This window comes from Pseudopodoces humilis, chromosome 9, assembly GCF_049639895.1.
Source record: "Pseudopodoces humilis isolate 2021_Gansu_Grassland_sample_001 chromosome 9, ASM4963989v1, whole genome shotgun sequence".
Lineage (NCBI taxonomy): Eukaryota > Metazoa > Chordata > Aves > Passeriformes > Paridae > Pseudopodoces > Pseudopodoces humilis.
The window spans coordinates 33,007,953-33,025,597 of NC_142208.1; the positions used below are offsets into that span (position 1 = coordinate 33,007,953).

At 41.8% G+C, this 17,645-nt stretch overlaps 1 protein-coding gene across 1 annotated transcript; it reads left to right on the forward strand.

Moving 5' to 3' along the window:
• The first annotated feature begins 268 nt into the window (after positions 1-268).
• On the forward strand, positions 269-16,050 carry ABRAXAS2 (abraxas 2, BRISC complex subunit). The gene is made up of 9 exons (XM_005528833.2): positions 269-364; positions 1,559-1,649; positions 4,509-4,545; positions 6,466-6,532; positions 6,949-7,139; positions 7,724-7,843; positions 8,510-8,594; positions 10,430-10,544; positions 13,818-16,050. The coding sequence occupies exons 1-9, from the start codon at positions 293-295 to the stop codon at positions 14,285-14,287; spliced, it is 1,248 nt and encodes a 415-aa protein (XP_005528890.2). The 5' UTR covers positions 269-292; the 3' UTR covers positions 14,288-16,050.
• Positions 16,051-17,645: the final 1,595 nt, after the last annotated feature.

Sequence of the window (17,645 nt, forward strand, 5' to 3'; positions counted from 1 at the left end):
GGTTTGGAGTCCCCATCCCTGGAGGTGTCCCAGGAATCCCTGGATGTGTCACTCAGTGCTCTGGGCTGGGTGACAAGGTGGTAATGAGTCACAGGTTGGGCTCGATGGACTCAGGGGTCTGTTCCGAACTCGATGGTCCAACGCCTCGCTCCCACAGTTTCCCACCCTTCCCATGCGGGTACCCCACTGCCCCCCGGGACTACACTCCCCATGAGGCCCCGCGGCGCCGCCGGAAGCGGGCGTGCGTCCGGCGCGCGTGCGCCGTGGCGGCGGCGGCGGCGGTGTGTCCGTCATGGCGGCGTCCATCTCCGGCTACACCTTCAGCTCGGTGTGCTACTGCAGCGCCAACAGCAGCGCCGACCACGTACGTGCCCCCCGCCGCCACCCCGGGCCCGCGGGGCTCCCTCACGCTGCACCCCGGCCGGCGGTTGCGCTGCGGAGCTTCCAGGCCGCGCCGCCGCCGGTGGGGCCCGGCCGCGGGTCACAGCGGGCGGGGGCGGCCCCAGACGGATACAGCGGGGCGGGATGTGGAGTGTCCGGGCGGGATGTGGGGCGTCCGGCCGGCTCTTCGTGGGATGTGGGGTGTCCGGCGTGTGGGGTGCCCCGGATGCTCCGCGGGGTACCCGAGATATGGGGTGCCCGGTTTGCTCCTTCCCGGCTAGGATATGGGGTGTCCCGGCTGCTCCCTGCGATGTGGGGTGCCCGAGGTGCTTCTCCCGGTGTGTGAGGTCCCCAGGATGCTCCCCCCGCGGTGTGGGGTCCGCGAGATGCTGTCCTCAGGATGTGGGGTACCAGGGGTGCTCCCCGTGCGTGTCGGGGTTGTTTCCCGGGATGTGGGGTGCTCCCCGCGGGGTGGAGCTCCCGCAGGACGCGGGTGGTAGGAGGAAAACGCTCCCGTAAAAGCTCCATGAGCGGCTTTCCAGCAGCTGCGACTGACCACGGGCGCAGTGCAGAGCCGGGGTGTTCCCGAATCCCTCGGTTTTGTTGGCACATTTTTAGCCTGAGCTTGCTCTTTTCCTCTGCACCTTGTGCCAAAACCTCCTGATTCCAGCTCAGTCTCCTTCTTCATTTTGGGTAGGGATGGAGAATAAATTAATTTACCGTAAAATTGCCTTACTTCTAAATTGCCGTCTGGCTTTTGCAGTCCCTGGTGTTGTCCAGGGTCCAGACCAACCTCCACACTAAAATTTGTGTAAATCTCCACAGGTTTAAACTCCTCTTCCCTTGGCTTTGCTGGAGCAGAGCAGCATCCTGCTCAGGACTCCTTCTTTTCCTGCTGGGGCTGGGGCAGAGCCCTCCCTTTTCTGCTGTGTTTGCCTTGTGTGTTGTGTGTAGAATGTTCCTTTTGGAAAACCCATCCCTGCTGTTGTAAAAGGACCCTGGCAAAGCAGAAAATCAGCTTTGGTGAAACATCAGGAAAGTTTGTATCCACTGTAGCTCAGATGTGTGTTTTAAACTTCATCTTTGTTTCAGTTTGAAGCTAAGAAAGTTACAGTAAACAACTGCATATAGTGGATTTTTTTCCCCTATTTTTAGTCTCCTTCTTTTAAAATTGCAGGAAGGATTTCTGCTGGGAGAGGTGAGACAAGAAGAGACTTTTAGCATTAGTGATTCACAGATCAGCAACACTGAATTTCTACAAGTGATAGGTAAGTGATGTAACTTTGAGTTGTTCTGAAATAGGCACTGCTGAGGTTTCAGGTTTTCAGGAAGTTTCATTAAGAATTGCTTCTCATGTGAGACCATCACAGGGTGTGTCAGACTTTCAGGATCACATTTGCCACAGTGTCTGTGTGTTTGTGGTTGAGATGTGAGGGAAGGAGACAAACCTTTGCAAGTTAAAGGGGTTTATGCACCTCCTTTTATGGAGGAAATATTATTTATTGAAGATATTTGTCTGTATTCCATGATGAAAAAATTACTGTGGGGAATTTCCTGCTTGATACAGTTGCCTAAATACAGCATGTGCTCAAAATAAAATTAATTCATTGCTTGATTAACTGATACTGAAAGGGGCAGATTTTCAGTAGCAGGTTTGGATGGATGGCTGGGAGTTGGTGACATCATAAACTGTCACAGCAGGACTGGACAAGGAATATTTGTCAGACAATTTGTTGATAAACACAAGTTCTGTACAGCTGATGCGTTGTGAAAACTGAACAAAGATCAAAAATCTTGCTCTTAAGTGTTGGTCGAAGGAGAATTTTTTAGACTTGAGTGAGAAGGTGTTGAATGTTTGGTTTATAGAAAATAGGAAAGCCCTGAAAGAAACTGCCTTTTTGTTTCTAGATATATAACCAGCCGTTAAAATATATTTAAACCTCCTTAAATACCTGGCTTTGTGAATAAGATCCCAGATAACAAAGCAGGGTGTGCATAAAGCTCAGTGAAAACACAAACAGCTCTGGATTGACTCTCAGATGTTATTCTGACACAAAACAGGTGATCTGTGAACATGTGCAGTGGTACCACGTTACATCCCAAGAGATTTCCCACCTTGCAGTGGTGATGGTTTTGTGCTCTGGACTCCAGAAGGTTGAGTAGTTTCCTGTTCTGGTTATTCCTAAGAGAACACTGGTGGTAAATTGACTATGAAGTGTCAGTAACAAGCTAAATTACAGAAGATAAAGGCATAGCATTTTTTGTGTGTGCATATAATCACTATCAGAGAGTTGCTGATGCCTTTCTGTGTTCAGACAAAACTGACAGAGCCAGTCATTTTTAGTTTTTTAAATTAGACCTTTCTCTTCAATGGTCACTGATCTTGATTATTGTTGGCAGTGATGTCACCACCTGCAGCCTTGGCCTGGTTTCCTAAATCAAGTGTTTGTGGTGTTAAAAATTGCTCCCTTTTTAAATCATCCCTTTGTCACATTGTTGGTTAGAGTGACTTTATGAAAATGGAAAGTACCCACTCTTAAAGACCTCCTGGCTATTTTTTTTATTTGCCATTTTTACTTCAATATTTATTCACCAAAATTAACTCTTGGAGTCCCAGTTCAGCGGTGTTTAAATATATAAGTGTGTGTACATAGTATGTATACTATCTATATACATATATGTAAATAAGTCAATGTATAAACCTTAAATTTAAAATGTTGGCTGCTTCATGGGGTCTGAGCAGGAGGTTTCGTGCTTCCTGTTTTTCAAAACTCAAGGTCTGTGTAGCAATATCATCACCCAAGAATCAAGAATGTTGTTGCAATGTATTTGCTGGAAGGAATTGCTGTAAGCAGGAATAATTGTACTTACAGGCTTTGTTAGCAGATTGTTTCCACAGGTTCCTGCATGATGGTGTGAAAATATTAGAGTTGATACAATTTTATATCAAATAAAGGGAGTCAGTAACTCTACCAGCAGCATCCTGAGGAGTTGTTGCCAGTGGGAATGTGCAGTTCCTCAGGCAGTGTGCCTGGAATGGATGCTCAGGGCCTTGTTTTGATAGACACCAAATGTGCTGGGATGTGGATGTGTGCTGGCTGCTGTTCTTGGGAGCTGTGTTCCATCCTCTGGTGCCTCTGCTGAGATGGCAGCCACAGGAGCAGCAGGTGGTGAATCACTGCAGGGAGGCAGAGCTGGAACAAAGTTACTGCTCAACTCCAGTGGAAATATTTGTGCTGTGTGGTCTCACAATCCCAGGATGGTTTGGATTGAAAGGGACCCTAAACCCCATCTTGTCCCACCTCCTGCCATGGGCAGGAACACATTCCACTAGACCAGGTTGCTCCAAGCCCCTGAAAAAATAAGGATGCTTGGTGTTGGAAAGATAATGTACGATTGGATCTTTACCCTTTTCTCACTCTCCTCCAAGTTTGCTTACATGTTACAACCTTTGCTGATGAAATAAGCATCTTAGCATTTATCACAACCTTTCCAATGAAAAAACACTGCCCTGACTTTTTAATATTTCATATAACAGAATCATAAAGTGCAGCTAAATATTTTGAAATTGCTTTTAACCCCTTTTCTCATTAGATATTCTGTTTGCCTTGCCTCTTTAAACACTACAATGTATAATATTTCAGTGATTCTCTTCCCCATCTTTTTTTTTATTCCTTGCTGCTGTAACAATGTATTTCATGCAAGTAATTTGTTGTGGAAAGGTTTAGGAAAAAACACCCCAAAAATCAGAAATGCCTTTGTAAGGAGTTTGTAACTATCAAAACTGTGTATTTGAGGCTCAGATAAATCTCTGTGTATCTGAGCAAGTGTATGCCTTCCTTGCTAAAATTTTTGTTAAAATATTATTTGTTAAATATTTGTCAAAAATATTTGTTAAAATATTTTTCTATGTAAAAGGGCAAATTATAAAGTGAAGGCAGTTTTCTGGGTATGGTGCTGTGTCATCAAGTGTTGAGACATTAAGGGCAGTGTGTGTAGTCTGACACAAATACTTCTTGCTCAGTAGCTCTGATGTGGAAAGTTCATGCAAGATATGCCACTGTAATTTCTCTTTGCCTGGATCAGTTGGACATATGTCATTTTTTTTTGTTTGTTTGTTGTTGCAGAAATCCATAACCATGAGCCTTGTTCAAAACTCTTTAGGTAAGCTTCTTTTGTTGTCTTGCTGTGGTGGCTGCAGAATATAAAAATAGGGAGCTGCCTGCAATATATTAGCATTTCAAATGTCCCTGCCAGTGTTTGCTCATCTGATGGTTTTACAGAAACACACAGAAAGGGCACCAGCCATGACAATCAAAGTAGGAATTTACAGTTTTAGTATAGCTTGGAAGGGGTTTATTTCTCTATCTCTTTGGATTTCCATCTTGTGTAGCTGGTGGAGGTAGGGCAGCAGTCAGGTCAGCTCGCATCACTCTGATGATGAGGATGAATGTCAAAATCAATTTAAATTATCATAGTCTTAGGCTGGCTCTGCCGGGGCCTTGTGGGTCACAGCATCCCCTGTGTCCCCTAACCCTGGTAACTTGCTGGGTTAACAAGTTGGTTTGCGCTTAGTGGAACCAACCTGCTCCAACTAATTACTCTAAAATTGTCAGCTTGCTAGTTATTTGTGCCTTCTGATCTCCTGAACTCCAGGATTTAAATTAAATATGGGGCTAATATATTCTATTTAACAGCTTCCATCTATTTACATGTAGATTTTCTCTATTGCCTTCACTTGTTACACAGTGATAGCTTCTAAAGCACTGTCTAGAATTCCTTTTGAGAAGGAATTCCCAATTAATCTCCTCTTGTCTTGAGAGATTTCCAGCCAATTAAGAAGACACAGTAGCTTAGACATTATGATTGACACTGGTTGCATTAAAGAGAAAAGCTGCAGTCAGTCACTTGCTGGCTGTTAATTACAGAGAGGGTACTCTTAACCCAGTGATTTAAATACTGCAGACTCCACACATGGAGATAATATCCCAGTGTCTGGTCAGCTCCTCCTGGATCCCAGGGATGCTTTGTGCAGCACATATCCACACGGATCACGTTCTCTGCTTCCCCCAGGCAAGGAATTGGTTGTTAGTGCCAGAGCTGATGGAGGAAGGGGAGCAGGCAGGATCTCACTGCGTGCTGCTGCTCAGGAAAGCTGATGAATTCATTTTCTGCACAGCACCATATACTCTCACAGCTCATACACTTTTTATCAGGGCCAGAGTGTGCTGTTGGTTATTCCTATAAAGCACAGACAGAGAAGGAGTTGGAATCCACTGCTGACCAGGATTATAAATAAATATTGCAAACATGAATTGAAAAAATTGTGCAGATATAACATAGTGTCCCAAATTTAGCATTAGCTGTAGTCTGAGTTTTCCCAGCAACTTACACCTTGAAGCAAATGGTGTTTCCACCCTTATTTACCAGCCAAGCCCTGAGCTCAGGATTTGGTGGGTTTTTTACCCCATCCCCCCAAAAGTTGAAGCCAGAAACTTGTAAACCAGAGCATTTTCCCACAGTGCTTTAGGAGTTAGTGTCAGCTCTTGAAAGAGACCAAGGAGGAATCTGTTTTCAAATGTTTTTCCTTTTATCATGTACTCTGATCTACCTGAATTTCTAAACCTGTCTGCATAGGTAGATTTATAAATTCCTAAATCTGTCGTGTCCACAAAATAACAACACGTCAGGGTTTGGGTTCAGCTGTGGAAGCAGAACCATATGGAAAGACCATGATACTTTGAATTATTGCTGACTCTTTTGGCTTTAAGCATCCAGCCATGTGAGTACAATGGCAGGATTGGAGCTCAAAAAATTGATTTGGGGTTGCACCTAAAATGGCCCTGCTTTCATTTCTTCTGGGCTGGTAGTCCTCTAATTATCAAAGCAGGGTTTTACAGAACACTGGTCAAAATAAAATTGCACAGTGCATTTCTGTTGGCAAAAGTATGGCTCTGGAAGTTGCTTTGTTTTGTCTAGAATGCCATCTACTTGTAGAACACTCAAAGTATAAATTATTTGCTTTATGTGTAATATGTATGTATAAACTGTGTACCTAACTTTCTCTCTTCCTTCTTGTTCAAGCTTTTATGACTATGCAGGCAAAGTTAATGAGGAGAGTTTGGACAGGATTCTCAAAGACCGAAGAAAAGTAAGTTTTCTATCTTTTCCTCTTGTTGTAGGCATTATAAAGAGTGGATTTGGAAAACAAATGAAAAAAAAAAAAGGTAGTTAACTAGAATAAATACTTCCTTTCACAAATCTGATGGTTTGTTTTGTTCCAGGGCTTATCCTGTACAGAAGTTGATGGATTTGTGGTGCTTAGATTAAACTGAGGGCAATGTCTAGTTTCCCTGAAGAAATTCAAAGGATTTAAGTGTAGGTCTCCAAAAGTGTAAGGCTGTATTGAGCATCTCTAACTCAAATCTCAAGGAATTAAGTTTGTTTAGTTGTCTTAAAGCTTTTGGGTAATGGTGATAGCACAATATCAGCCCCTTTACTCCCAGGAGGTAAATCTGTGTCTCTGAGATAACACTGTGGGTTTTTCCTGATGTACTTTGATTACAGAACGTTATTGGATGGTACAGATTTAGGAGAAACACTCAGCAGCAGATGTCATACAGAGAGCACATCATCCATAAACAGCTGACACACATCCTTGGAGTGCCTGATCTCGTCTTCCTTCTCTTCAGCTTCATTTCCACTGCAAATAACTCAACACATGCTTTAGAATATGTGCTTTTTAGACCAAACCGAAGGTAAGCAAACTCTGGCAACAAACCAGTCTTCATTCTTTGTTCTGCTTTTTACTGCTATTCTTTAAACTATTTAGGAGTTTGTACAATTGCACTTAAAGAAGGCTTTGTGTTTGTCCAGTGATGTCTTGGGGTGTTTATTAATGATGACAAGTTTTTTTCCTTTGTTTTTTTTTGTGTGAATAATTTATAAATTATACTTAGGGTGAGCAAAAATTCTTTTCAATCTCTAAATCATCAGACAGAAAAAGGTCTATTTTAGGTATCAGATGTCACTACCATGTTTCTTATATTGTATCTGAATGTCTCTCAGGTAGTTTGCACATTATTTAGTTTGCACAAACTAAATAAACCTTTAGTTAGCACAAAGGTTCTTGGAGGTGTAGAGGTAGCTCTTTAGTAAGGGTTTTTGATCCTGCATTTGTCTTGAACACAACTTGTAATACTGAGCTACTTTTATAACAAACCTAGTGCAGAAGCTTTAAAATTAGATGAGTTCTGATCATCAGAGGGATGGGATAATATCAAGTATTTATAAAGAATCTTTTTCAAATGAATTAAGGAATCTTTCTGGACTTTCTCTGCAGGTATAATCAAAGGGTGTCACTTACTATTCCTAATCTAGGCAACACTAGTCAACAGGAATACAAAGTTTCTTCAGTGCCAAATACTTCTCAGAATTATGCCAAAGTTATTAAGGAACACGGGTAAGGACTTTTCCTTTTTAAATAGTCATCAAGCTCTACACTCTGTACCTCACAGAGAAAACTACAAATGTGCATGTTGAGCAGCGAAAAACCAGTTCTGGAGGAGAGTGGTCAGTTCCCAGTGTGCTTTTTTTCCTGGTTAGAAAGAATAACCAAGGGAACTCAGTACATTCTTCAGAAAAGCAGAGTTGATGTGGCCACTCCATGCTGGGGCCCTTCTGGCTGGAAACTTCTGACTTGATTTCCATCCAGCACCCACCTCCCCAAGGAATTCTGTGTGCACTTGAACTCTGCCTCAGAAGAATTGAATTCTTGATGTTTTTCTTAAGTATTTTCAATTAAATGCCATAAATTCAAAGTAGCTTTTCTGTCTGTTAACAATGAAATTATACAAGCTTAGATTTTGGCACAAGTTTAATCTCATTCAAATGAGACTTTATTGTTCCAGAAAGAATTTTGGTATTGAATATGTTGTCCAAATTTTTTTGTTTATGACAGTATGGTACATTTTTAGCAATATACTATTGCTAAGATAGCATATTTAGCAGTAAGATATATTTTAAAAATGCAGTGATAGACTGCTTAACAGGAATTCAAATACAACATGAGCTAGAAACCTGTATTATCTTTTCTCACTAATGATTTCTGCTTTGTTTTCTTTTTTAGTACTGATTTTTTTGACAAAGATGGAGTGATGAAGGACATCAGGGCTATCTATCAGGTTTATAATGCACTTCAGGAAAAAGTACAGGTAACATCCTTTACTCTGTATCAGTCTGTATATATGTGGCATCTTTAATTCATCCTTTGGTTAAAGCAGGAGTGGAGGAGATGGAGATTTTTAAAGCTCATAAACAATTATCATTAACTATAGGAGAATGTCTGACTTAAAATGTCTCAGTTTCTATTTAATGTGAGCATTTGCAGTGAAAGTGGTTGGTACAAATAGAACCAATTTTTTCTCTTTTGCAAGTAAATGATTTAATACTTAGTGAATTATGGGAGGTGTTAGTCATTTTTAAGGGTTTGCAGTGAAGAGAAGCCCTGCTGAAGGCCATAGGGATTTGCAGAGGTTTAAAAATGACTCCTGGCTCTGGGTATGGAGCATGAGCAGAGCACCATCTGTTAGTTAAAACTTGTGAACATTTTGTGTGGAGCATGAGTGAATCCTGCTCCAAATGTGCCAAAGCATCTGAAAATGCCTGGAGTGTCAGCTCTGCTCATTGTGAGCTTGTCAGTTCACAGCTTGTCCTGTGTGAAGAGCAGTGGAGCTGTGCTGCCCCGGGAGCTCACACATCTGCTAATTGTGCTGGAGTCACAGCTTGTTCCCAGGCTTTCCCTTTACATCTGCCCTGGGGGGATTGATGGCTCTGATCCAGCTCAGCTCTGCTGGCTGGCTTCTGGAGCAGGGAACAAGGAGCAATCCCTCCAACCATCCCCTGCACCTGCCTGCACATGGGGAGCTGCTCTTTCTCACTGGGAAGTTGCACCTTCCAACCTCCTTTGGAAGGTGGGTAAGGCAGACACTTTCAGGGCAGCTTCAGGGAATAGGAAAATTTCTCTTCAGAGATGTATCCATTAGCTAATTGTTGTGTAATGCTGTTCTTGTCAGGAGCATGGCTATCCTCTGTGCTCCTGCTGTTGTTTCAATTACTGTCTGGAAAAATGGAAATGGGCTTCTGTAGCCTGGAGAAAAGGAGGCTGAGGAGAGACATTGTTGCTCTCTTCTCCCGGGTAACCAAGTGACAAGAGGAGAGGGAACCACCTGAAGTTGCACCAGGGGAGGTTTAGGTGTAGCCCTGGAAACTGAAGACTTCTGATAATGTTTTCATAGTTTTAGTTACTCTCCCATGAAAGTAACATAAGCATAAGTTGTTTATCACATTCCTTCTAAGAAACATCTTTTGATGGATGTTTCTCATGAGCAGTGTGCTTGGGAAGGTGGTAACTTGATTATCCAATCCCTGTTCATTGTTGAGAACCTATAAATACTGGAGTCAGAGAATAAAGGGATGGGTTTTTGTTCTGACACTGAGAGGTGTTCATGTGAATCATTTCATGTCCTCTAGCGACAGTTTAGTTTGGAGATTTGGAGCAATTTTTTCCCTGAGAGGGCTGTCAGGCATTGGAATAGGCTGTTCAGGACAGTGGTGGAATCACCATGCCTGGATGTGATCATGACCAATACTTAATTTCACAGAATTAAAAGCACAGAATGCTTTGGGTGGGAAGGGACCTTAAAGCTCATCTCATTCCACCCCCTGCCATGGCAGGGACGCCTTCCACTGTCCCAGGTTGCTCCGAGCCTCATTCATCCTGAGCACTTCCAGGGATGAGACACTAACCAGCTTTGGATCTTATTACAAATCTTCTGTCATGATGAGTTATTTGGAAAATGCTTTTCCTATAATGCAGCAACAGCCAGTAAAGAAAACAATCTTGAGGTTGAGTATTTCTGCTACAGTTAAATCCTGCTTTTAGTTTTGTGCTTCAATGGCTTATCTGGTTGTAGTATTATTAATGGTGTCATGAAACTATTTCTTATATTTTTGCCCAGTCTTAGCATATCTTATGTTTTTCTCCCAGGCAGTATGTATAGATGTAGAAAAAAGTGAACGTGTTGTTGAATCTTTTCAAGCTGATGTAAACAAGTTAAAAAGGCAAATCGCACAAAAGAAGAATGAAAAAGAACAAGAAATAAGTAAGTTGCCTTTCAATTACCTTTTTTTTTTTCAGAAGCAGATGCTGTAAGGAGAAAAGGTTTTGTGGAATTAAAATAATAGCTGTATTGCTGATAACTCATGGGAAAAAACATCCCATTGGGAAGGGCAATATGATGAATTTATGTTGAATGACACCTGAGCTGTGAAAGTGTGTGTTGCAGGTATTTCTGCTGGAATCATCCAGTGTTAGCAAGCTTAAAATATAGGAGAGACAGCACTGTAAAGAAAGAATGAGCAAGTCAGTTCTGGAAATAACACAGGAAAAGATCAGTTGTAGGAAAAGAAAAGTGGGGGAAAAAAGCTAAAAACTGGAGAGATTCTTTTGGAAGGAGAGAAATGGGGTACTGTGCTCACAGGCCAGGAGCTATCCAAGGTTTTATAGTTGTTACTCCCACTCCCATTTGCTGACTTAGTGGTAAAGCTGTTTAGCACTGAAATACAACTTTTCAGTGTTGAGGTAAATCTTTGTGGGTGTTTTTCATCTTATTTTGCTGCTCCATGATTTCCTGAGTCATTGAGCCTTGCTGTGTGAGCAGATTTGGCTGATTGCCACTGTCCCTCCTTCCAAAAAACTGAGTGTGGCCTCAGGAGACTTTGGTTAGCAGTAGTAAGTTTTGTGAAGCATTTGGTTCTTTCCAAAGAGGCATTGCTGATCTAATTCAATTTGTGAGTGCAAGGGAGGACTGAAGGTAGGGAGTAGGGGCAGAGAATAGGCAAATGGGAAGTAAGATAAAAACCTAAATCATAAGTAAATTACACATTTCAGCAAACACTGCCTCTTTTTAGCCATGTTTTGAAATGATAAGCAAATAATGAAATCTTGTCATTTTAGCTGTGAGGTGTTTTTTTATTATTTCTGTATCCTGTAACCTAAAGCAGTGTGTGACAAGTGATGGTTTAGGTGGGTGAACACTCTAAACTCAGCCTGCTGCTGCTGTAACTGGTATTTTAATTTTCTTCAGGCAGCAAGGTATTGTTATCACATGAACATTTTAGTGCACAGTTTGATCTGTCAGCCCAAGTTCTTCTTTCTCTGAACCTCAAAGATAAGGTAACAGAGCTGGGATTAGCCCAGGACCATTTAAAAGGTGGAAGTAAATGAGTCACTGCTGTTTCCTGCTTGGCTGTAGATGAAGTAGGCAGGGAACTGCTACTATGGGGAAGCAGTTGGAAGAGGTGGATATTTAATATGACTGGAGCTGATCCCAGCACAGATGGGAAAAGCTGGAGGAGAAGGAGGAGGAGGAGGAAGAGCAGTCAGTGCTTAACTCTGGGTACTACGAGGGAGATGCAAATGCTGGACTGAGAATTCATGCCAGAGCAGAGAATCATGTGAGAGGGCTGAAACAAGAAAACATGCAGCTTGGAGCTCTGCAGTATTTTTAGATGTGAGTAGTTAATTACTGAATCTGGCCTACTGTTCCCTCACTTGCTCAATACTGGGAGAATTTCCTGGGTTTTAGTGAGGAAAAGAAAGCGTTTGATTCCAGTTCCTGCGGGAGTATTGTGTGAGAGCTTCGTGTTCTTACAAACTTTGGGTTAACAGGTTATGACTTAAACACTTCATTATAAAAGGCAGTTAAGAGTTTAGTTGACAGTTCACTGAAATAGTTCTGTGATAGCAGGATGTTCCAGGCTTTGGTGAGTGCTGTGCACTTCCCAGATGCCAGGAAATCTCCCACTGCAGTTCTCCTGTTGTGGCCCAGAAAAGGAGTTCTGTTATGTAGCCACTTGAGGGAATGTAATGTGGTTTTTTTTATTCCCAAGAGACATCTCAGTGGCTTGGTTAAAGGAGCTCTCACCCTGCATTTGGGGTTTCTCCAGAAATACAGTGATACAGTAAATAGAGCTGATCCCATTGTGTCCATCACCTTACACATTCCAGTGTCAATTCTGGCAGGTTTCTTGGTTAATAACCCCTTAGGAACCAGTCAAAAACTTCAGCCTCTCCCAGTGCTTAACAGAACTTCCTGCCAGGAAGTCTTTCCTTGTGTCTAATGTAGAGTACTCAAATGTACCTTTATGCAGCAGCCCTTAAGAATAAGGTGCATTTAAGAATAAAATGGTATCTTCAGTCTTCCCTACTAATCCCAGTTATTCCTGCCTTTCCTCTTGTGTCATGGTTATTAGATCTCTGACAAGTCCTTGTGTTTTGTAGCATTTCTCCAGTTTTCCCTATTTTTTAAACTGTGGTGTTCATAATTACATATATTCTGGTTGTACTTTTAACAACTACAGTGAAATGATACATACCTGTATCTCCACAGCTGAGCACACCTCATGCATACTGATATTTGTAGTTTACATAAATCAAGTTTCTTTTCTGCAGAAGGATGCAAGTGTTCCTCATTTTGCAGCTTTTGCAGTTCATTATTCCTGTGCACATCTTCCTCAAATTAATTTCCAGATCATCTCATTTAAGATGACTTTCATGTTCCTGTTCTGAAACCCTGCTATACTCCCAACTATAACACCATCATTTAGATTTTCAATGTGAGTGCAGTTTTTAAAATAATAATTTGAGGGAAGAAGACTTGGTGATTTCTTCACAGGTGTTATGAGATTGTCCCCTAGCACAGCTAGAGGCATTAAAAGTACAAAGTGATATTTTTAAGATACAGTATCACATATCAATTATCACAGATGAAATATGAATAAGACACAGATGGAGAAGAACAGGCAGGTTGAGCCCTAAGGTGCTTTCTGATGTGAGAAGGAGCTGAAAAATACAGAGAAAAGATGAGGTAGAAACAGCAACAGGCCTTGGAAACATCCTGTAGCTGTGTTTTTGGGGAGTTTAAACTGGAGGAAATGATCTGTACAGGAAGACTGTGCACATGAAAGTGTAGCATTCTTGCACTTGGATAGTTTATTTGCTTTCTGACTCATTTTGGGTTTGAAATGGGATCACTGGGATAACTGAGCTGTGCTGATCCTGATGAGGTTCATGGCTGCACTGCTAAATTTAGAGAAGTTTGTCATGCTCAAAGAGTAGGATGCAGCATTAAGCAAGATTTGATGAGACGGTCAGGGGTAGTGTATTGATGACTCTCTAAGCCTAAAATCAGAAATATGAAAGATGAGTAGAGCAGACTGAGAGGACAGCACTGGAGTTGGAAAGCAGTGCCAGGGATGAGCATTTGATAACGAGCAGAAAGAAAGAAGAGAGGACAGGCGAGGTGGTCACAGCTCAGGTATGTGGAGCACATTGCCAAGAAAGCATTAAGTACCCCCTGTTCTTTGCTTTGTAGGAATGCAGCAGGCAATTTTAAGCAGGCAAATGCCAACAGATAACGTGGAACCCATGTTTGTTCCCCGAATGTCCTACACTGGCTTTGCTGTGGAAGGCTGCACACTCGAAGATTCTGACGTCTCCGATCCTCCCCCGCCGTACTCGGATTTCAACGCAACCACTCAAGACAGTTCTGGCAGCCCCGGGCTCCTGGAGAGCAGCAGCGTCTTCATGCCTCGGCCCCAGGCCGTCGGTTCTTCCAGTTACGTTTCCACAACTGCAGGATTGAAATATTCTGGCAATGGAGCATCCATGCCATCTTCCCAAAGAGCGCTCGCTGACAATGTTGACGAATCAGAAGACAGTGATTATGAGAATTTGCTTGAACCCACAGAGTCCTCTGACAGTGAATATTCACAGACAAGGGAGTCACGACCTTCAGCACATCCCGATGGTGATTCCAGGAACACTCAAACTTCTCAGATTTGATAGGGGGGAAAACAAAGAAAATCCACTTGACACTGTTTTTTCATAATTGTTACCGAGAGATTTTGGGGATTTAACCCGGAGGAAATGAACTACACAGGCTTACTGTGCACACAAAATGTAGAAGACTTGCACTAGATGGTTTATTCACCTTGTGATACATTTTGCAAGTTTTATAATGGAATCATTAGGATAATCAAGTTGTACTAATACTGATGAGGTTCATGGATGTACTGGTAAATTAGGCAAAATGAAATTTATAGAGATCTTGTAGCTTTTGTTGCCATATTTTCTTTAAGACAATAAATTGGGATGTAGTAACTAAGCACAGTTAGTCTACAGATAATGTTCTCAAATCAAAACTTACCTCTTGCACTATCATGCCTTGAATTTTAATTTTTGAAAGGGAATAAGAAATATATCATCCGCCTTCAGAATAGCTTTCTATGGTAAGCCAAATTGGCCTTTGCCAGCAAAGAAATTTTGATAATTCTGAGAAGCCTGATTGGAAAAGATGTGGTCAACCTCCTTCTGTGGGCCTGCCCTCATCTGAGGAAGGGTTTGGTTCGAACTTTTTTACAAACAGAATGTGTCTCACTTCAACTGATGGTTGCCTTTTTTTCTGTAAAGGGTTTTTGGGGGGTGGGATGCCTGGTAAATCATCCAGATGAATGTCATAAATAGAATTATTCTGGTTTCACTGGGTTTACAATGACTTTACGCCACACTAGCCTCATTTATTGTCTCATGTGTTCTTTTAGCATAAATATGAAGTGCACATACAGGAGTAAATGACCGACAGAAGTAGTAAATTCCATCATGATTGGACTTTGGAGTCTGCAAATTACAAACATCAGAGACTGCTACTTGCATTTTATTTGCATCTGAGTATTGGATTTACGCTTCTAGATGAGTTATTTTATGTGATAAATAGGGGATAGGGTAGGAGAAGATTGTTTGGAGAGTCCCCTGGGTTTATTACCTCTTTTCCTCTGGGTGAATCATGTAAATGATTATTTTAATTTGAATTACAGCTCTCATCAGAAAACTGCCGTTTGGGATAAATGAAGTGTGGTATATTTAGAGAATTTCATGTTTGGATGCACTTACTTTTATTTAAATACTGCTTGTATGCTAACGTTGCCCAAAATATGTGAAATTGTGCCACTAAGAAGTTTGTATTATTGGACTTTATCCCTGATGTGTAAATGAGAAAATACACATTTTAAGATGAGGTTATCTGCAGCATTTATCACTTGGAGGTATCAATAGCCACTTCTTCAGTTTACACCCAGAACAGCAAAGCAGTTGCTTAAAAATTTTAAATATCTCAAATTTCCATACTGAAATTTTAGTCTTTTGGGTCCTATCCATAGGCAAAAGTCTGTTCATTACCCTCTCCTTACCTGTACTAAATTAAGCAAAATAACTTTGGGAAAAAATGAGATGTTAAAATTGCCACTCTTCTACCGAGTGTTTCCACCTTCAGACATCTAGTGCTCTGGTTTTAACTATTTTACATTGTTCTCATTAGCCTTAACTGGATGGATTTTTGTCTTGGAGTGTTGCAATCCCTGGAACAGAGACCTTGCTGTGGAGTCACCACCTGTGAGCACCTGTGGCTCAGGTGTGAATATGTTGATGCTGGAATCAGAATTGACAGGTTGGCAGCCACCGACTTCATTTTTATTCTGCACAGAAACCTGCAAAATGTACATCTCTGACAAAGCAGTTAAATGTGACAATAAAATCTTATTTAATCCTAAGACGGATTTTAATGCTTGTCAGGTTCCACGTTGGTGGAGGAGCTCACTGGGAAGCAAAAGTGCAGCTCAGAAATGGTTTGTTCAGCCTGGTCTGCTTGGGGGACTGAGGGGATGTTGCAGAGGCAGCATTCCATGCCTGACACATGTGCTTATGTTTCTACAAGATCCTTGAATTCTGGGGTTATTTAACAAAAAAGTTCTGCTTGGTTTTCCATGCACCTCTTAGGTGGGACAGGTGTGTCATTGTGTCCTCCAGCCAGTGCCTACCTGCAGCTATTTTCATTCACCATAAATGCTGACTCATAAGAACAAGGGCGTGGCTTTATTGTTTTTTTTTAATGTAGGTAATATTCTGGCAAAATTACACCTGCTTAGACTTTGCAGTTTTCATGACAGTCCTGTTAAAAGTAACAGTGGTGGGTTGTGATCCGTCACAAAGCTACAGGGAGCACCTTTAATCCTAAATTGTGCAGTTTCACACCTGTGGAACATCAGGTTTCCAGTCCCTCTTGGTGATTCCCAGGAGCAGGGCCTGTAGCTCTGTCCTCTAACAGGGAGGCAGCATTGAGGAAAAGCTACTGAAAATTGGCTTCTGTGTCCTTCAGTTCCAAATCCTGGAGTTTTCCTGGTACAACAAAATATTTTCTGGTTGATTGTGAGAAATCTGGAACTGCTGTTTCCTTTATTTTCAAATTTACTCCTATTCCCCCTCTGATTGTTGGTAGTAAGAAGAACAGGGCTGCACCATATGGGAAGCCTCAATGAATTAGAACTGTCACATATGCTTACAAAAGGAAGCATCATCAAAATATTTCTGAAATTAGCTTGGATTGACACTCTGGGAGTCTCCAAGTCCTGTCTTTGCTTATGGGATGGAAGATGTTGGCAGAAAGACTTGTGAGTATTGTTAATTTTGGCATATTCATGGCTGTGCAGGTTTGGGGTTCACGTCTCACATCTCTGGGGACATCTCACTGCCTCTGACATGTCCTGAGTTAAAATGTAAAGAGAAGCTGTTACTGTTGGTGTAGCATCAAGATAGGATAAGCAAACTGGTAAAACTCCTGTTAAGTGGGAAGATGCTTCTGAGTACACTGAATGTAACTAGAATCGGTCTGAAACTTTGCTTTTTTTGGTGCTGCAAGGTTTATTTTAAGTTTTTTTTTTTTTTGCTAACAGACTTGCTTTGCTTGATTCTTCCATGGTTCTGCCTCTCAGCAGTCTGTAGATCAGCTGAAAAGGTGTTGGTTTCTGGCTTCCTTTGAGGGGAATCTTCCTCTGGCTTTCTCTTTTCTCTCCAATATCCGTGGTTTCACACACACATTTCTCTGTCATGTTAGATTTGTGGGGTATTTGCATGTACCTTTATAGTGCTCTCTTCTGTAGCTTATGGACTTGGGAAGAAAACAGAATTTAATTAGAGTTTTATTAGTAAACTGGTAAGTACTTGGACACTTTCCAGTGCCTGAAGGGACTCCAAGAGAGCTGGAGAGGGGCTTTGGGCAAGGTCCTGGAGGGACAGGATACAGGGGATGGCTTTAAGCTGAAGGAGGAGAAATTTAGATGGGATATGGGAAGGAATTCCTGGCTGTGAG